The sequence below is a fragment of the Nicotiana tabacum genome, chromosome 13, assembly GCF_000715075.1.
Source record: "Nicotiana tabacum cultivar K326 chromosome 13, ASM71507v2, whole genome shotgun sequence".
Classification (NCBI taxonomy): domain Eukaryota; kingdom Viridiplantae; phylum Streptophyta; class Magnoliopsida; order Solanales; family Solanaceae; genus Nicotiana; species Nicotiana tabacum.
This window is the reverse complement of record NC_134092.1, coordinates 51,736,954-51,757,937: the sequence shown is the minus strand read 5'-3', so window position 1 is coordinate 51,757,937 and position 20,984 is coordinate 51,736,954. Positions and strand designations below refer to the sequence as shown.

Sequence of the window (20,984 nt, the reverse complement as noted above, 5' to 3'; positions counted from 1 at the left end):
CATTTACAAGGAAAATAAAAATGGGCTAATGACCAATCCTTGGTGCAACCACATCACAACTGAAAAGTGTTCTAAGTCACCTCTCGTGATCCTCACCCGAGTCATAGAACCATTCTAGATATCCTTAATCACCGTAATATACACTAGCGGAACACTGCTAACCTCCAAGCATCTCCACAGAACCTCCCTCAGGACTTTATCTTATGCTTTTTTTGGGTCAATGAACACCATATGAAAGTATTTCTTACTCCCCCAATACTGCTCCACCAATCTCCTCACCAAATGAATAGCTTCTTTAGTCGATCGTCCTGACATAAATCCGAATTGGTTCTCGAAAATAGACACACTCCTCCTCACCCTGGCTTCTACTACTGTCTCCCTAATTTTCGTAGTGTGACTTAGCAGCTTGATACCCATATGATTGTTGCAATTTTGAATATCATGCTTGTTCTTGTACAAAGGAATAATCGTACACCATATCCATTCTTCTGGCATAATCTTAGTCCTAAAAATAATGTTGAACAACTAGTAAGCCACTCTAAGCCTGCTCGGCCAGCGTTCTTCAAATATTTTATCGGGATTTCATCTAGCCCATACGCTCTACCCTTGCTTATGTTACGAAATTCCCCCCCTCAACCTCTTGAACCTTAATGCTCTTACAATACCTAAAATCACACCGACTCTCAGAGTGCTCTAAGTTACCCAGCACAATGCTTCTGTCCCCCTCCTCATTCAACGGTTTATGGAAGTAAGTCTGCCATCTCCATCCAATAAGTGCCTCTTCCATCAATACTTTGCCATCCTTGTCACTGATGCACTTCACTTGGTCTAATTCACGGGTCTTCCTCTCCCTCACCTTGGCCAACTGGTACAACTTCTTATCCTTTACCTCCAAGTTCCTCGTACATTTGCCCATATGCAGTAGTTTTAGCCGTCGTAATTGCTAACTTCGCCTCCTTCTCTGGCTTCATATAATACTCTCGATTCGTCCTCCTCTCCTTCTTTGGTATATTATTTTATTTTTTACATTTGATATACAAAATCATAACTGCAAAAATAATTGCGAAGGTATTTTCAAGAAAGAAAATCAAACACAACCAATATTTATAAACCAACGGGCCTCAACGTGTTTCAAAATCAAGGTTTCGATTGAGATTGATAAGGTATACTCATTCAAACTTGAGGCATATTTTAAAATGGCTCACTTATTCTACTAAGTTACATATGAATAACCACATTTTTCAAATAAAAGATTTCTTACAAGATTTTTCTCGAAAATAAAGTGTATATAGTTTTCAACTTAACAAATACACATGCATATATTAAAGGGCGATTTATTATAAAACCAAAAACTTATGATTTCTTTTCAAAGTACATACATGACCCTTTTTCTTAAATAGTGAACTTTAGGATATTTTCACTGACCTTAGAAAACTTGACTAAGCAGAATACAGACCCTTCTTTCCTTAAAACCTAGCCTAAACCTAAGGAGCTACCTCAGGTAGATTTTGAGGGGTGCCTAACATCTTTTCCTTAGAATAACTAGAACCCTTACCCAAATCTCACCGATTTATAGCCCATTAAGATAATAATCTTACCAACTCATAGGTATCCTAATATATCTTAAAGTATTAGGTGACGACTCTTTTTATCAGCTTCAGATAAACCATTAGTTTTATTTTATTTTGACTAATGCAAAATAGGGTGCAACAACATGGCAACTCTACTGGGAATTATTACACTTAGGTTCTGACTTTAGCAGATTTAGGCTAGACTTGAACTTTGGGGATGCTTGTTATATTCTACGTTAATTATGCTTTAATTATGCTTAACTTGCAAATACATGTCTACCCTCTTTATTCCACTTGCTTATGCTTTTCAACATGCTGAACATGCTTACCTGTTTATGTTACTGCTTTACCACACTTACCTGTTACTGCTTCATATACTGTCATCATATCTTTCCTATCAAGTCATGGTCATACACAATCACATACAAAAACTCTCTAGTTTCAAGGAACGACTTTGTTAGGTCAACTAACATAACGTCTCACAGTTATTAATTCCAACTCAAAAATTAGGAAACACTCTACTCATAGAAAACATAGGTCATGCTGCGTAAACCTTAGGTGAGTCAGCCCTTGATATTGACTCAAAATTAGAAAAGCTACCTTAATGTCAACGGGTAATGTACCGAACAACATGCCTTTTGTGGAACGACAAACCAATCTAGATAGGACACTAAAGATCCAGAGCAAAAACTTACCGAACCTTTCACCTCTTTAGATGGAAATTAACCACAACGTCCCCGATATTAACATGGTCATGGGTGGGCCGCACAAGCTGAAGCAGTGGTGGAGAGGATGAGGAGGAGGTTGAAGAGGACCCTGAGGAGGAGCCGGAAGAAGAAAGCTTGGGAGGTGACTCCGGGGATGATTATTGAGTTGTTGGTTGATTTCCTTTTCATATACCTTTTCATTCCCTAAGGGCGGATCTATAAGCCCACGCAATCTTTTGTGAACCTTTGAACCATGTTGTAATAATTGTCCCCATCTTGTATCAGTGATGAAGCCTTATTGTATACCATAAAGCCTATCAATGAAAATTAAAGTTTGTTCTGGATCCGAATGTGTCAAAATCTAATTGTTTGTCAAAATACTCACGATATAGGCCTACCTATGACAAAGAGAGGTCCTTATAAATCTTAGAAAATGCACTTGTATGAATACGCGAACTAACTACTCTATGTGCTTATATTTGTACAATCCCTGAAACTGACTTCTACTTTTCCTTATTTTTCACTTTATCGCTTTATTTTATCCTCGAAACAAAGGTTGATTTGTGTTGATACCTAAAACTGGCTGAGCCATCGTACAATCTAAGATCCAAGGGGAAAATTTCTACAACCAATAACCCGGCTGGAAATGCTCTAGTAGTAGCCGACAACCCAGAGGGATCGGGGGAAAAGGGGGGAGGACGATACCCGAAATGATGAACACGTTGCCAGAATGGAACATGAAATGGAGTCACTGAGAGAAGAAGTAAAATAGATCCGGGAGCTGGCATACTTGGTCGTGACGATGCTCCGCAACCACCCCACTTCCCTTCTTTAAATTCAATCCCTTACCATTTCCCTTCATCAACCTTACAAATAACCAATACCCAACTGCTATCACCACAAATCCCACAACTCAAGTTATACTACTAGTAACCCCCGCAAATCCACCAAACACTCTTGTACACACACCCTATGTTCCAAACTATATCCAAGCACCACAAAATCCACCATACACCACCAATTTTATTCACACCCTCCCTGTGACAATGCCACTTTTACCAACAACCACACACAGTATATACATGCGGCACATACTACCACATATGAGCGGTATGTTCCACCTGTATATGCCACTTCTGAGCCTACCTTTACCGCATCCATCATGGTCAGAGTGCCCAATGAGATAGATCAATATACCGAGATCGAGAAAGTAGAAAAATACAAGGAAGAGGAGTCAGTATCGGAATAATTGCGAGTATTGAGGAAACAAATGAAGAATCTCCAGGTTGCTCGAGAGAGCGAGAGACTTGATTATGAGGACCTGTGCATACATCCTGATGTTGATATGCCTGTGCGGTACAAGCCTCCAAATTTTGACATTTTTGATGAAACATGCGACCCCCACACTCATTTAAGGGCATACTATGACCAGTTGGTTGGAGTGGGGAGCAACAAAAAGCTAAGAATGAAACTATTCATAAGGAGTCTGATTGGAGAAGCGCTTACTTGGTATACCAGACAAAAACCCAAGAATTGGAGGAAGTGGCAGGACATGGCGAAAGATTTTATGAATCGCTTCAGATTTAACACTAAAATCACTATAGAGAGATTCGCTTTGGTGAATCTACAGAAGAAGCCCTATGAATCATTTCAAGAATATGCTTGCCGCTGGAGATTAGAAATTGCTAGGACTCAACCTCCATTGGATGATAATGAGCTAACAAACTACTTTATCCGTGCTCAAGAGGGTATTTATTTCAAAAACGATGATGGGTATGATTAGTCAGAAATTTCCTGAGCTGGTCAAAATGGGAGACTTCTTAGAGGAAGGCATCAAGTCAGGAAAGATACAGTCAATGGACGTGCTACAAGCTGCTAGAAAGGCTATACAATTCGGTTCCAATTGCAGTGGGAAGAAGAAATAGGAAGTAACGATGATCATCCCATACTATCAGTCAAGTCCTCCTCGTCGAACCGACCCCTACCCCACAAACATTTATCCTCCGCATCAACCCGCTTATACCCTAGTATATAATGCCCAACCATACTACAATGCTCAACCTCACTACGATGCCCCCCCAGCCAATATACATCCAAACCCACCATAACCATATGCTCCAGTTGAAACCACCACCCACCAAAACAGACCGATTTATGCATCTAGGCCACGCCCAAACTTTGAAGGAAGAAATCCCAGAAACTTCACTCCAATTGCCTAGCCTTTAGCCCAACTGTTCGAGAGATTGAGAAGAGCCGAACTAATATACCTGGTGGAAGGAAGGATCCCCGACCAACCCTCCAAATATTTCGATGCCAGCAAGCATTGTGCCTATCATTCAGGTGTTCCTGGGCATAACACCGAGGATTGTTATAGATTAAAAAATGAGATCGAACTATTGATCAAGAGTGGAGCTAACCAGTGCACCCCAGCCCTACCAAGTGTAAATTGCAGCCCACTACCAAACAATAGAAACTAAGTAACCATTATGGTCACATTAGACAAGGACTATGACTTGAAAGGTACCATCGTCACTATTGGGAATGTCGAAGCTTGAAGAACACCCCTCAAGTAACTCCATTGATCACTGTGCAACTGAACGCTCTTGTGATGGTCTAGGCATACCAGCAACGGTCCACCACCACCATTAGCGATGATGGGAGTTGAGAATACAAAATAGTTCCATGGACTTATCAGTCAAAGGGTAAGGGTAAAATGACAGACACCGCAGGTGCTCGCAGGATGACGAGGTCAGGAAGGTGTTATGCTCTAGAAGCGGTGAATTGAGGGAACCTGGGTAAAGAGAAAAATCAAAGGAGAAACATTATAGACACAGATGCAACAAAGTTTTGGAGGAAGATGCCGATTAAAGAATAATCCGTAGAAGAAAAATTGACTAAGACCCCTGCCCCCATATAAATTAGGGATTTGTTGATGAGCTCTGACAGTCACAGGGATGATCAAGTAAAAGTACTAAGTGGGGTAAGTGTGCCTAGCAATACTACCAGCGAGGCTCTAGCAATAACCATTGGGAAGATGGTCGAAGAAAACAAGATTTCCTTTCAGAGGGATGAATCTCTTGTGGGGGTATGGATCACAACAAGGCTCTACACATCACATCCAAGTGTGGAGACAAAGTCGTATCTCAGATGCTTGTCGATGGAGGATCCGGAGTAAATATGTGCCTGTTCTCTACTCTGCGAGAATTTGGCATACATCGTAGGGAAGTGAAAGAGAGCCATGTAAGAGTAAGGGCTTTCAATGGGTCACATAAGGATGTCATCATAAAGATCTACATAGCCTTGTAGATTGGACCAATTGAGTTCCTGATATTATTTCAGGTGATGGACATTTTGTCTTCATAGCGTCTACTATTTGGAAGGCTCTGGATACACATGGCAGGAGCAATTCCTTCCACTCTCCATCAATGTATAAAATTCGAGTGGGATAGCCAGGGGATTGTGATACATGGGGAGTGGAGCCGGTAAGCTTACATGGAGCATGCATTTCCTTTCATAGAAAGATTAGATGGGGTCACCTTCCATGCAGTCGAGATCATGCAAGTAATAGAAATAGAGAAAAATGAGGAGAATCACAACACACAGTCACCATATAGGTCAAAGAAGGCGATACGAGAGATGATGAAGTATGGATATCACTAGGCTGGGAGCCCGATTATATGGGATAGTAGAGCCAACTGAATCGAAAGGGTCAAAAGGTACCGCCGGCTTGGGGTATCAACCTACAACTGAAAGAACCTATAATGGTAACACTGGGAAGAAGGTTTTGATACCAGAGCATATTTTGGGCCCGTCTCAAAGCTCACCACCAGAAGATGATATCATTGACGGGATGGGAAGATTGTTTGTGGCCATGATCGAGGAATATTGTGGCGAAGTTGATTTCAAGACACCCATCATTCAGGATAATGAACCAGGAGAGACCTTGCATAACTGGACTGACAGTCCATCTCTAGTTCGCCGGGAGTCTTGGTAGTGTGGAATTGTAGTAATTTTGGAAAAAATGCATGATCAATTGAGGCTTGAACCATGACTGTACGTTTTTTTTAAAATACCTCTTTGAACACTGAGATGTTCCTTTTGATTAAGTAAAAAGAAATATTTTTTTGAAATCATCGCGAATTTATCTTTTCCTTTATTTATACTCAATTTTTCTTTTTAGTAATCAAATCAATAAGAACTTGCATTCCGCGATTATGACATGTAACAAACTTGAGCAAAATGATCCAGACAATGAAGAATACGACGGGAGTATGATTCCTGAGAACCTCCCGCAAGAGATCTAATAGCTAGAAAGCTAGAAGAAGCCCAACCTCAAAGAAACATAAGTTATTAACCTAGGAAATGAAGAAGATGTGAAAGAGACTCGAATTAGCATCCATCTGAAGCCAGAACAGAAGGAAGAATTGGTAGAGCTCCTACGACAATACATTGATGTATTCTCTTGGTCATATGATGACATGCTCGAATTGAATACCGACATCGTCTCGCACCGATTGCCCACCGACCCTACCAGGCCACCAGTCAAACAGAAACCCAAACTCTTCAAGCCGGATTTGAGTTTAAGGATCAAAGAAGAAGTCACTAAATCGATAGAACCAAATTTGGTGAGGGTCACCAATTATCGTACATGGTTGGCAAACATCGTACAGGTACCAAAGAAGGATGGGAAGATCAGGATATGTGTGGACTACCGAGATCTCATCAAACCTAGTCCTAAGGATGACTTCTCTCTACCAAATATCCATATCTTTATCAATAACTGCACGAAACATGAGTTGAAATCATTCATGGATTGTTTCGCTGGATACCACAAGATGCTAATTCGCGAAGAAGACGTGGAGAAGACAACATTAACCATGCCATATGGAGTTTACTGCTAGCGAGTCATACCATTCGATCTCAAGAACATCGGTGCTATCTATATGAGGCCATGACAACCCTCTTTCACGACATGATCCACAAGGAAATTGAAGTATATGTGGATGACATCATCATCAAGTCTCGAAAGAGTGCAGATCATTTTGAAAGGTCGCGAAGGTACAGTTTGAAGCTAAATCATGCGTAGTGTATGCTTGGAGTTCCCACAGGAAAACTCTTAGGTTTCATCATTAGTAAAAAGGGGATAGAGTTGGATCCCTCAAATATCAAGGCCATTCAAGACTTGCCTCCACCCAAAAGCAAAAAGGACGTGATGAGTTTCCTTAGAAGATTAAATTACATCAGCGGGTTCATAGCCCAGTCAACAGTAATCTGTGAGCCAATTTTCAAGCTGTTGAAGAAAGATACCGCTACAAAGTGGACAGAGGAATGTCTGAAAGCTTTCAACAGAATCCAGGAATATTTGTTGAGTCCACCAGTATTAATCCCTCCTGACCTGGAAAGTCATTACTACTATACTTGTATGTTTTGGATAATGCATTCGAATGTGTCTTGGGACAACACGATGATACTGGAAAGAAAAAGCAAGCTATCTATTACTTGAGAATGAACTTCACACCATACAAAGCTAGATACTTCTTCTTAGAGCGGACCTACTGCGCTTTGACATGGATCGCTAAGAATTTAAGGCACTACCTATTGTCATATACCACATATCTGATATCACGACTCGACCCGCTCAAGTACATCTTTAAGAAGGCGATGCCTATAGGAAAGTTGGCCAAATGACAGATTCTTCTCAGTGAGTTCGACATAGTGTACGTGATGCAGAAAGCTATCAAAGGACAAGCATTGACTGATCATCTCACAGAAAACTCAGTGGGCAAAGATTACAATCCACTTATAACATATTTCCCAAATGAAGAAGTGTTGTTCGAAGGGAGGACATTTCAGGGTCATATCTAGGATGGAGAATGTTTTTCGATGGAGCAGCAAGTTTCAAAGGAGTAGGAATTGGGGCAGTCCTAATTTCTAAGTCGGGATAGCATTTTCCATCTTCAGCTAAGATAAGGTCCCCCTACTCAAATAATATGGAAGAATATGAGGCAAGCATCCTCGGGATGAGGATGATAGCCGACATGAACATGAAGGATCTTTTGGTCATAGGAGATCCTAATTTGTTTATACACCAAGTTCAGGGAGAATGGACCACCAAGAATGTCAAGATCCTTCCATACTTGCACTGCGTAAAGGAGTATGTAAGAAGTTAACCAAGATCGAGTTCAAGCATGTTCCCAGAATCAAGAAGGAGTTTGCCAACGCTCTAGCAACCTTATCATCCATGATCCAGCATCCAGACAAGAATTACATCGACCCCATTGAGATAGAGGTTCGAGATCGACACGTATACTGTTTCCATGTAGATGAAGAGCCAGATGGTAAGACTTGGTACCACGACATCAAAAGGTTCCTCAAAGTAAGAGAATACCCAAAGAGTGCCACTAATGGTTATAAGCGAGAATTGAGAAGACTAGCAAATCACTTTTTCCTTAATGGGGAAGTCTTGCATGTTAAGGTGTGTAGATGCTACTGAAGAAACAAGGTTATTGGAAGAGATACGCATAGGAACGTGCGGACCTCATATGAATAATTTCACCTTAGCCATGAAGATTTTGATAGATGGATACTTTTGGATGACCATGAAAAATGATAGCATCCGCTACGTGCAAAAGTGTCACTAGTTTCAGATTCATGGGGATTTCATCTGGGTTCCACCGAATGAGTTAAACGTAATGGGTTCTCCTTGGCCGTTTGTTGCTTGGGACATAGATGTGATTGGACCTATAGAACCCGCCATATCAAACGAGCATCGTTTCATCTTGGTAGCCATCGACTACTTCACCAAATGGGCCGAAGCCTCTACATATAAGGCTGTCACGAAGAACGTAGTTGCAGATTTCATCCGTAACAACATAGTCTGTAGATTCAGAATTCCAGAGTCAATCATAACTGATAACACAACCAATCTTAACAGTGATCTTATGAGGGAGATTTGTGAGAAGATCAGAATCATCCACTGCAATTCCACAGCCTACAAGCCATAAATGAATGGAGTAGTTGAACTGTTGAAGCATCCAAAAAAACATCAAGAGGATCTTACAGAAGATAATGGACAATCACAGGCAGTGGCACGAAGAGCTATCCTTTTCCTTACTGGGTTACTGTACCACTATGAGAACATCTACTGGGGAAATGCCAGACATGTTGGTATATGGCACAGAAGCTGTGATAGCCGCAGAGTTCGAGATACCATCTTTGAGAATCATCCAGAAAGCCAAGCTATATGATGCAGAATGGATACGTGTTAGGAAAAAAGAACTCATGCTCATTGATGAAAAGAGTATGAACCAGTGTGCCATGGTCAGCTGTATCAAAATAAGATGGCCAACGTATTCAACATAAAAGTGAATACTCATTACTTGGAAGAAACCCCTTATTGGAAGGATCAAAGTGAATACTGATGGAAGTTATTTCAAGGAGACAAGACGAGCTGGAATAGGGGGAATAGTGAGGGATCAACAAGGTGAACTAATTATGGCATTCTCGTTATTTGTCAAGGGTAAGACCAACAATATCGCTGAGGCCATGTCTACTAAAATGGGAATCTAGTGGTTTGTCCATCAAGGGTACAACAACATCGACTTAGAGATAGAGTCATAAATAATTGCCAACATGATAATACAAGGAAACACCAATAACCTCAAACTCAAGTCTCACTAAAGATGTTAGATAGACCCTAACTCAAGAAGATGTGGATATTAATCACTGCTATAGGGAATCTAATCAAGTAGCCGACATGCTCGCCAAAAATACTGCTACTAGTGGTGATAGTACTTTCTTTTTCAATTTCCAACAACTACCAGGAAATTTAAAAAGGACCTTTTCAATTACATAAGTATCAACGGTAGAGTCATCACGAATCCTATCAACTCGGACGTAGTCATGAGATACTACATTTGAAGACAATAGAATTAGGGTTTTGTTGTAACAGAACTACACTTGACCTGACTTCCCACGGTGGGATACGTAGGCAACCCACGTAGGGTCTGGTCTTCCTCCACCTCTTGTAATAGAAAATCCAAATGTCATTTTGTATGTATTCGGAACTATGCTACGACTTGATTTCCTTTTGGCAGGAATACGTAGGCAATCCACATCGGATTCAGTCATCTATTGTAATCAAACTAAGTTTTGGCCTGATTCTATTTGAATACAAAGGCACTCTGAGTCAGACTCAACATATCATTTCAAATTTCTTACCACTTCGAATCTATTATAATATGAACTACATCTTGACCCGATTCCATTTGGATATGTAGGCTGCCTGAGTCAGGCTTGGTCATCATAATTCATTTAAGCATTTTATGATGTCATATGCTTTCTCTAGATCAATGAACACCATATGTAAGTCTCTCTTCCTCTCCCTATACTAATCCAATAATCTCCTTACAAGGTGAATGGCTTCCGTAGTTGAATGTTCCGACATGAATTGAACTGGTTTTTGGAAATAGACACATGTTTCCTCACCCTCACTTCCACTACTCTCTCCCGGGCATTCATAGTATGGCTCAGCAGCTTGATACCCCTATAGTTGTTATAATTTTGGATATCTCTCTTGTTCCTATACACCGGAATCATCGTACTCCACTTCCATTCCTCGGGCATTTTCTTCGTCCTAGAGATGGTGTTAAACAACCCCGTGAGCCATTCCAAGCCAGCTCTACCCACGCTCTTCTAAAATTCTACAAGAATTTCATCTGGCCCGATTGCTCTTCCCCTGTACATCTTCCACATATCCCTCTCGACCTCCCCCATTTTGATACGCCTACAAAAACCAAAGTCACGACGACTCTCGGAGTGCTCCAAATAATCCAATACATTACCCCTATCCCCCTCTTCATTTAAGAGTTTATGGAAGTATGACTGCCATCTACGTCTAATATGCGCATCATCCATCAATACTCTACCATCCTCATCATTGTTGCACTTCACCTGATCTAAGTCACGGGCCTTCCTTTCTCTCACCTTAGCTAGCATGTACAACTTCTTATCTCCACCCTTGTCACTAAGTTCCTCATACAAACGTCCAAATGCTGCTGTTTTAGCCGTTGTAATCGCTAACTTCGCCTCTTTCTTGGCCCTCTTATACCACTCCTTGTTCGTCCTCTTCTCATCTTCGTCCTTGCTCTCCACCAGTTTCAAGTACGCTACTTTCTTGGCTTCTACCTTTACTTGGACCTCGCCATTCCACTACCAACCCCCTTTGACCTCCAGAGTAACCATTCGAGACCCCTAACACCCATCTAACAGCTTCCCTAATGCAGTTCGCTATCAAAGTCCACATACCACTCGCATTCCCACTACTCGTCCATGCCCCCATAACCTCAAACTTCTTCCCTAGCACCCGAGATGTGTCTTCAGTCAAGGCTCCCCACTTGATCTTGGGTAGACCACACACATCCCTCTTTTTCCTCTTCCTCCTGGTCTCCAAATCCATCACTTATAGCCTATGTTGTGTTGAGATATTCTCACCTGGAATAACCTTGAAATCCGTGCAAAGACCTCTATCGTACCTCCTATGGAGTAGGTAGTCAATCCGAGTCCTGGAAACCATACTCTGAAATGTTACCAAATGTTCCTCCTTCTTCTGAAAACCTGAGTTAGCTATCACAAAATCAAAAGCCTTTGCAAAATCCAATAGCGAAGAACCACCTCCATTTCTAACCCCAAAACTGAAGGCGCCATGCACATCATCATAACCCTCTAAAGACAACTGGATGTGGCCATTGAAGTCCCCTCCTATAAATAGCTTCTCATTAAAGAGGATACCATGAACAACCTTATCCAGCTCATGCCTTTTGACCTCCTCGCCCAATCTTACTTGAGGAGTGTAGGCGCTAATAACGTTCAACATAAACCCTCCAACAACTAGCTTAATAGCCATCAGTCTATCATTCACCCTCCTAACCTCAACCACTAGATCTCGGAGTTCTCCATCCACCAAAATACCTACTCCGTTCTTACCCCTTACGCAACCAGAATAACATAGTTTATACCCGTCAACATCCCATGCCCTAAAACCCACCCACCTAGTCTCCTGGATGCATGAAATACTAATCTTACTCTTCTGGGGGATCTTTGCTAACTCTATAGATTTACCCGTCAAAGTACCTATGTTCCATGACCCATTGTCATGCCCCGATCTCGGGGAGCACGACTGGCGCTCAACTGAGATACCCCCGTCAAGCAAGCCTACTTGATGCCTTCTACCCAACCTTACCCAAGAACAATTTAAGAACCAATAACAAGAGATAGACATGAGAGGAGTCAAGTGCTCCACATTCTTTTCCATTACTCAAAAGATATTCATTTACAATTTTCATAAGATCACAAATCCATATTTATGGGGGAAAAATATGTTTGACCAATACCAACACTTCTAATTCATTACACAACATTGAACGCCACCGACAACATGTCTACGGAGCCTCTAAGTACAATAGAAGAGTAATATAGATGTGTCGGCGACAAGACCTCGGCTATACCTCGAAATAAAAAGTACAACATCAAGTGAAATCAGGCCCGGAATAGAGTAGGGCTCACCAAAACCGGCTGAATAGAGAGTAACTGCTAGTGAAGACCAAAGCTGCCCACTGTCAAACCACCTGCATCCATTGAAGATGCAGCACCCCGACAAAAGGGACGTTAGTACATGTGGAATAATACTATTATGTAAAGCTATATGTACTCTTTCGAAATAGAATGCCAATATAAGAGGGGGAAACCCATGGAAGCAACAAGTAACAATCAATAATATCCAAATGCCAAGTTAAAACATAACAATTTTCAAAATACAAAAATAATATTATTTTTGGTTGGGAGATCATTAGCACCGATATACTACCGTGTTTTTAGCACGGAGTGCGATCACACCCGATCGTCTAGGTCATCTCTCCACTAACAATGTGGATAGACATGTGATGTGAATGAAAGGTGTTACAAAGAATAGGAACCACCATGTGCGCGGCATGGTATCTGATCTCCACGCGATCGGCTAGGCCGCCTTCCCATATATGCTATGTGGGTCGACTTCATCACTTACAATTCATAGCTATCATCAATATCATCCTAATTAAGGGAAATAATCTCATAACATCAATATTTAAATCTCATCCCAAATATGGGAAGTAATCACAATCCACTCCTACACCGTCACGTGTAGTTTCGGGTGTGGGCCGTTTCGACCCACCTTTCCTCAGTTCACTAATGATGCTCCAAAAATCATTTTTGTTTTGTAGACAAGGGAAACATAAGTACACAGAGATTCACCTCATAACCTTTCACATGATATATAGCCTCATTAGTACTTTCAGGCATTCACAACATCATAATTTCCTTGGCTCTCTTGGCCATACGTATGATTCTTCATTCATGGCACGTTGGCCATATTTCATATTCCACACTTTCATTTATTTACTTTCAAGGATCATCATCAGAAACATCGACATATAGAATATTACGAAAATCACAACTTTAGGTTCATTAGTAATCAAGGCTTTAAACACAATAGATTCCTTTTCAAAGAGTGGAGAAATATAACTAGCAATTGAAGTACGAGTTAAAAGCATAAATGGGTGATACACCACTTATTCTAAAAATACTTTTTCCCAAAAGGGCAATACACAATTTCAACTCATGAGTATATAAGGAGAGAATGGTGATTTACGATTGAAACACGAATACAAATCAAATGCACTAGTTACAACAACCATGGCCAAGTTTTACATCTTACTCTCACTTCTTCCACTTCCAAACATCATCATAGGTTACCAACAATTAAGGCATTTGGAATCAAGACCTCAAATATGTATATGATCAATGTGAGTCTTAAGCACATTGAGTTTTCTTTCCAAGTTAAGCATAATGCACTTTCATTTGAACATGAATTGAAGTTATAACACTTTTATACCTAAACCATAATTAAAAACATTCTCGTATGTCATAATATGATAGGAATAATTAGAACCAGTTTTGAGTATATGCACCTTTCAACACAACACTTACTAGGGATAATTGAATTTATTAGGAACAACTCGGAACATGGGAATTAGGAACCGGGGCCAACCATACTTGAAACTTAAGCGAACATCATGTAATTCAATTCTAAGAGAGAAGTTTAGCCAACATACATTGCTTGAGCTTTCCTTAAGTTACTACAATATCCCAACACCTCAAGCAATATCAATCTATAGGAAGATAGCAAAAATCCGATAACAATTACAAGGATTCTCATGATATAACTCTCTTGGGAATTTTGTCAAACACCTATTATGCAAAATCGACTACAAAGCTCTACAATGGTAATCTATTTCTCCCTCTGTAAAGCACTCCCTTCTCTCTAAAATATATGTTTAACCCGGCCAAAATAACCCCAAAATTGTTTTATAAGAAATATCAGGTTATAAGAATAGAAAATGGGCCCTCCGAACTCAACTCCGCGGTCGCAGAGTGGACCGCAGAACAAGTACGCGGTCTGCATAAGGGACCTCGAAATTGATGCCAAAAACTAGGTTTATCTGGACCAGTATGCATTCAGGTTTGCAGTCCGCAGACCAGTTGTGCGGACGCAGAATGTACTGCAGAATCACCAAACAAAATTCTTCATGCCAATTCTGCGATGGAAGTGCGGACTGCGAAATGGATATGCTATCGCATAATGGACCGCAAAACAACCTTTAAAATTCAAAAAAAATTTTGCTCAACTCCGCGATAATTATGCAGACCGCAGAATGGTTCTGCGTTCGCAAAATTGATCGCAGAACTGCCTTTTTCTGCCAAATATTTCCATCAACTCATAGTGCATTCTTCAACCCAAAAAGTCCGTACCTCGGCTACCTCCGAACACTTTAGCCTACCTCGGCTCCACAAAACCTTAAATTACTTGCCAAATATTTATGGGGACTTACACCCAACTCTCATCCTCAAAACACTCTTGCCACCCTCGCCCCACGCCCCCTCCCCCTCCCCCCGCCTCACCTGAGGACAAGACCTTACTCCATCAACTACTCCAACCACCAAATTCTAAGGGCTCAAATCTAAAATTATCACTAATACAAGGTAATAGTCAGCCTAAATAAGTAAACTAAATTTATTTTATCTTAGAGAAATAATTACAAGTACAGATAAGAAAATCACGTACAAGTACAATTGAATACCCATAAAATGGAAGTAACTCAACTAATTAACAAGTAAAGGTAATCAATCCGAAGTAGACAAGGAAGGGAGATAAGAAAATGTAACTGGATGCCCGGAGGTCCCAACTCTAGAGCGGAAGAACCTGTATATAGTCGGGGAGTCGAGGCATTGCTGAAGAATTAGCCGACATCGGTTACCGTAATGTGCCACGATGCGCCGCCATACCACTAGCTAAAACTTCTGAAATTCCACCGCAAACCCTACGCACTACTCCGATTAACCTGGATAATGGAAGGAGAAGAAGAATCAGTGGTCTCGCCGTCACTACTGCCACTGTACAGTTGGTAGCAAAGGTGAACGAGAAGGCAAGAGAGGGGGGAGTAAAGAGTAGGGGAAAGGGAGGAGAAAGAAAAAAGGGGGAAAGAAAAAAACAGGGGAGAAGGATCTAGAGGGGGGAAGTAATGAAGAACAGCAAACGGAGAGGCGTGGATTGATAGAGAAGAGGGTTTCCGACATGGGTATCGACAGAGGAGAGGGTTTTCAGCACGGGGGAAAGAGAGGAGAGAGAAGGGGAGAAGGGGGAGAGAGGAGAGAGAAAAGACTACTTAACTGGCGCAGATTTATCGGCGACTGTTTCCGGTGTAGGGTCGCCGGCATGGGGAGGGTGGGTGGGAGCAGAGAGATGATATAGAGAGAGAGTGAGGAGAGAAAAAGCAATAAACATTAGGTTTCCTCCAAAAAATACCTAATTGAACATCGCGGAATAATGCAAAGCCTTGCCTACTCATCAATGAGCATCACTTTAATCCTTTGTCATCAACCACATCTCCCGTATAATGCTTGACTATTTGCCCATTCACCAAAATAGTTCTTTCCCCATTTCATACGTGCAACACAATTGCACCATATGGGGTGACCTTCACCATCTCAAACGGACCTAGACACCTTCATTTTAACTTCCCAGGGAATAATTTGAGCATGTAATTGAACAACAGTACCCATTGGCCTGATTCGAATTGACGGGACATGATATGCATGTCGTGCCATCTTTTGGTTTTCTCCTTGTAAAGCTTCGCATTATCATATGAATGTAGTCTGAACTCATCCAACTCATTCAATTACAAGAGCCTTCTCTCGCACGTGGATTCTACATCCATGTTAAACTCATTAACTTTCTAATAAACCTTATGCTCAAGTTCAACAGGCAAGTGACACATTTTCCCATACACAAGCTTGTACAGATATGTTCCAGTTGGCATTTTATATTCATTTCTATATGCCAAAAAAACATCATCCAACTTTGCCACTCAACCCTTCCTATTCACACTCACTATTTTCTCTAATATTTGCTTTATTTCTCTATTTGATACTTCATCTTATCCACTTGTTTGCGGATAGTAGGCAGTGAAGACTCTATGGAGGACCCCATATATAGATAGAAGGTTATTTAGCAACCGATTGCAAAAGTGTGTTCCTTCATCACTAATTAAAGTATATGGAGCCCCAAACCTCGGCATCATTGGTCAGCAAAGCCTCCACCCTTTTTGACACGTAATCCACCGCGAGCAAGATGTACTTTTTTTCTATTGACAATGGGAAGGGTCCCATGAAATCTATGACCTATACATAAAAAATCTCCACCTCCATGATATTAGTCAATAGAATGTCATGTCGTCTTGTGATTGTTCCTGCTCTCTATCATTAGTCACACTTCTTCACAAACGCATGGGCATCTTTGAATAGAGTTGGCTAATAAAACCATGACTACAGCACCTTTGTAGCCTCCAATCGCCTCCATGATGACCCCCATAAGGTGAAGCGTGACAATCATATAACCTCTGTTCCACTTCTTTTTTCAGGAATGGATCTTCTCATCAAGTGATCAACTCACTATCTATACAAGAGTGGCTCATCCCAATAGAAAAAGTTCACATTATGAAGGAACCTCTTCTTGGCCTCTGATTGGATATCTGGAGGAAAAATTTCACTTACTCTATAGTTCACATAATCCGCCTACCATGGGGTAGGATAATGCATGATGGAAACAAGTTGTTCAACGGGGAATGTCTCCTTAATTTTTTCCTCCTCTTCTACATGCTCATGGTTCTCCAATCGAGACAGGTGATTTACCGCATGGTTTTTTTGTTCCTTTCCAATCTCGTATTTCTATGTCAAATTCTTGCAACAGTAAAACCCAGCGTATCAATCTAGATTTAGATTCCTTTTTTGAAAACAAATACTTGATTGGTACATGATTGGTGTAGACTATGACTTTGGCTCCTACAAAGTACGCTCAATATTTCCCGAATGCCCATAGAGCAGCTAACAACTCCTTCTTAGTGGTGGTGTAATTTAATTGTGCATCATCAAGAGTTTTACTCGTATGGTATATGGATTGAAACATCTTGTCCTTTATTTGGCCCATCACCGCTCCAATGGTATGGTCACTTGCAGCACACACGAGCTCAAATGGTAAGGACCAATCTGGTGCCACAATGATTGATGCAACCACCAACCTCTTCTTGAGTTCATAAAATGCCTTCATATAGTCCCTATCAAAATTGAATACCACATCTTTTTCTAGCAACATTCACAAGGGAGTATAAATTTTAGAGAAATCGTTAATAAAGCATCTACAAAAACCCGCATGTCCCAAGAAACTTCGGACACCCTTCACAAAGTTGGGTGGAGGAAATTTTGCAACTGCCTCCAATTTAGCCTTGTCAACTTCAATTCCACTCCTTGAAACTCTATTCCCCATACAATACCCTCTTGTACCATTAATGTAGCTTTTTCAATTTAGCACTAAATCGTTTCTTTACATCATGCCGGCACATTAGCCAATTTTTTCAAGAAATCATCATCAGAAGACCCAAAGACTAAAAGGTCAGCAATGAAGAATTCGACAACACTTTTCACATCATCGGTGAAAATGGCTATCATGCACCTTTTAGAAGTAGTACTCATGTCAAGCAAGCCTGTCCAATATCTAATCAATAAAATTTGGGGGGGGGGGGGGTGATCCTTGCGAGTAGCCTTGTTGAGCTTACTATAGTGAATATAAACTCTACACCCTGTCACAGTGCGAGTAGGAATTAGCTTATTTTTCTTATTTTCCACAATAGTCATCCAGCCCTTTTAGGCATATATTGCACTGAACTCACCCAATTATTATCTGAAATAGGAAAGATGATACCAATATCGAGCCACTTGATTATTTCTTTCTTCGCTACCTCTTTCATAATGGCATTTAGCCTCCTTTGTTGTTTGACACCTGGACGATGTCCATCTTCCAGAAAATGTTTTTGCATGTAAAATGCTGGACCGATCCTTTGATATCAGCAATGGTCCACCCAATTGCTCTCTTATGCTCACGAAATATTCTTTATTGATTTTTTTCTTACAAAGTAGTCAGTCTAGATGAAATGATCACAAACAGTGTTTCAGCGCTTTCCAAGTGAGCATAGCGTAAGTGCGTTGGTGGGGCTTAAGCTCCAATTTTGGGGCTCCTTCAATAGGTGGTTTAGGAGGAGCCAATGTCAACGGTCGATCTAACTCCTCAAATATTCCAAGCCCATGAACATACTTGCTTGCCATGTTAAGAACTTTCTCAATTTCCTCAACCACCTCATCTTCACTTTCTTCCTCATCACCCATAAAGCTCGTTCAAGGGGGTCCATGGGACTCATATAAGACATCACCATGGTCACATTATTGTCCACAACAGAAATCATGGCCAAATTTTCATAGTATAATTGCAACTTGAGCGCCTTGTAAACATTAAAAACCTCTATTAGATAACCCGCACTCATTGTCATCTGCCCTTCACAAACATCAATGATAGCTCAGTTCGTGGCAAGAAATGGCCGCCCCAAAATAAATGGGACTTCTTGATCAAGATCATAGTTCAAGATAATAAAATAAAAAGGAAATATGAAAGACCCCAGTTGAACTAACACATCTTCAATCACTCCTTCTAGGCTAGATAAAGATCCATCTTCCAATTGAAATATCTCTATGGTCGGTCGAGGATCTCCCAATACCAATTGTCTAAATGCAGATAGCAGTATCAGATCTATCTTGGTCCAAGATCACATAGAGCTCGTCCAACTGTATGTTTACCAATCGAGATATAAATATCGAGAAATTTCTTGTATACATTATTGTACTTCACTTTTTGCAATCTTCGGGGGAAAGGGGGTAGTGACTTTGCTACTATAGGTGATGGTGTCTTTTTCACTCCCTCTTTAATCGGCCTTTCTTCAATAATGTCTTCTGGTGCTTCATCTTCCACATTAACCTATTTTTCAACAAAAGTGACTTGTTTCCTATTTTTGGTGGGCACTTCCACCAACTCCCTTCCATTCTGCAGTGTCATAGAAATATCATGGGCCTTGGAACTTGCTTTGTTTTCATTTGGAAGGGTCCCAGCTGGCCGAGTGTTTAGGTACTAGCATGTTTCCCCATTTGTCGTTCTATATTCCGGATAGCTGTTGTTTGATTTTGATTGTCAACCATTATATTTTTAAGCATCTCTTCTATATTACTCATTGGTTTCATGAGCTGTTCAACTCATGGTTGTTGAAATTTTTGTCGAGGAGCTTCCGGCATGTATAGATTGTGAGTACCTTGATTTCCACCTCATGAAAACTTTGGATGGTTCCTCCAGTTCGAATTATAGGTGTTCCCACACTGGTTTTCTTGGCCTCGATTTGCATTACCCACAAAGCATATTGACTCTAGATTTGTTTGGCATAGATTACTCATGTGGCCTTCCCCACAAATTTCACAAAATTCCTGCACTCGCTGCACTGGTTGGGCTTGTTTTTTATTTAGAGCCATAGACATTTTATTGAACTGATTTTCAAAAGTACCCGCTTGTGCCGACAATACAGACACAACATGTAACTTAAGGACCCAACGGTTTTGTCGACTATGTCTTCCTGTTTCTCCTTGCCGATATGGATTACTCCTGGGGAATTTGTTCAAAAGTGCATAGATCTCACCAAAGTTTTTCTCCGTGAATTGGCCACTACCTGTAATAACTACCATGATCTTGGTCTCAGGGTGTAACCCATCTATGAAAGTATGATCCAACACCTCATTAGTCTGATTATGATGAGGAAAATATTGAAGCAACCCCTTGAACCTTTCCCAAGCAGAATATAAGGACTCGCCTTCCCTCTGTTGAAAAGCGACTTTCTCACTTTTGATTTTTACTGTCTTGCCTTAAGGGAAGAAATGTGTTAAGAACTTCCGAGCTAGATCGTTCCAAGATGTGATGGACTTAGCTGGTTTTACCTTCAACCATATTTTTGCTTCGCCCAACAAAGAGAAAAGAAATAGTGTGAGTGTTACATAGGCTAGTGTGACTCCATTTGGTGATAATCCACGCTCATTGTCATCTGCCGATAGCTCAGCTCGTGGCTAGAATTGGCCGCCCCAAAATAAATGGGAGTTCTTTATCAAGATCATAGTTCTGGATAATGAAATCAGAAGGAGATATAAAAGACCCCAGTTGAATTAACACATCTTCAATCACTCCTTCTAG

At 40.8% G+C, this 20,984-nt stretch overlaps 2 protein-coding genes and 1 non-coding gene across 3 annotated transcripts; 2 read left to right on the top strand and 1 right to left on the bottom strand.

Moving 5' to 3' along the window:
• The first annotated feature begins 9,346 nt into the window (after positions 1-9,346).
• On the top strand, positions 9,347-9,847 carry LOC142168120 (uncharacterized). The gene is made up of 2 exons (XM_075228781.1): positions 9,347-9,598; positions 9,665-9,847. The coding sequence occupies exons 1-2, from the start codon at positions 9,347-9,349 to the stop codon at positions 9,845-9,847; spliced, it is 435 nt and encodes a 144-aa protein (XP_075084882.1).
• A 1,125-nt stretch (positions 9,848-10,972) lies between these two features.
• LOC142168119 (uncharacterized) lies at positions 10,973-11,735 on the bottom strand. The gene is made up of 2 exons (XM_075228780.1): positions 11,547-11,735; positions 10,973-11,488 (listed from the first exon to the last, which is right to left on the bottom strand). Exons 1-2 carry the CDS (start codon positions 11,733-11,735, stop codon positions 10,973-10,975), a joined length of 705 nt encoding a protein of 234 aa, XP_075084881.1.
• An 8,808-nt stretch (positions 11,736-20,543) lies between these two features.
• Positions 20,544-20,650, top strand: LOC142168502 (small nucleolar RNA R71). Its single transcript, XR_012698360.1, has one exon. It is a non-coding gene; the product is annotated as a small nucleolar RNA R71 (small nucleolar RNA).
• The last annotated feature ends 334 nt before the right edge of the window (positions 20,651-20,984 follow it).

Bases quoted from the DNA above. Each gene is read 5' to 3' on its own strand.
- LOC142168120 (XM_075228781.1), top strand. From the start codon at position 9,347: ATGGACAATCACAGGCAGTGGCACGAAGAGCTATCCTTTTCCTTACTG. The intron at 9,599-9,664 runs GTCAGCTGTATC...ATTACTTGGAAG, and splicing joins GTATGAACCAGTGTGCCATG to AAACCCCTTATTGGAAGGAT.
- LOC142168119 (XM_075228780.1), bottom strand. From the start codon at position 11,735: ATGGATTTGGAGACCAGGAGGAAGAGGAAAAAGAGGGATGTGTGTGGT. The intron at 11,489-11,546 runs GTTAGATGGGTG...GGGGGTTGGTAG, and splicing joins CGAACTGCATTAGGGAAGCT to TGGAATGGCGAGGTCCAAGT.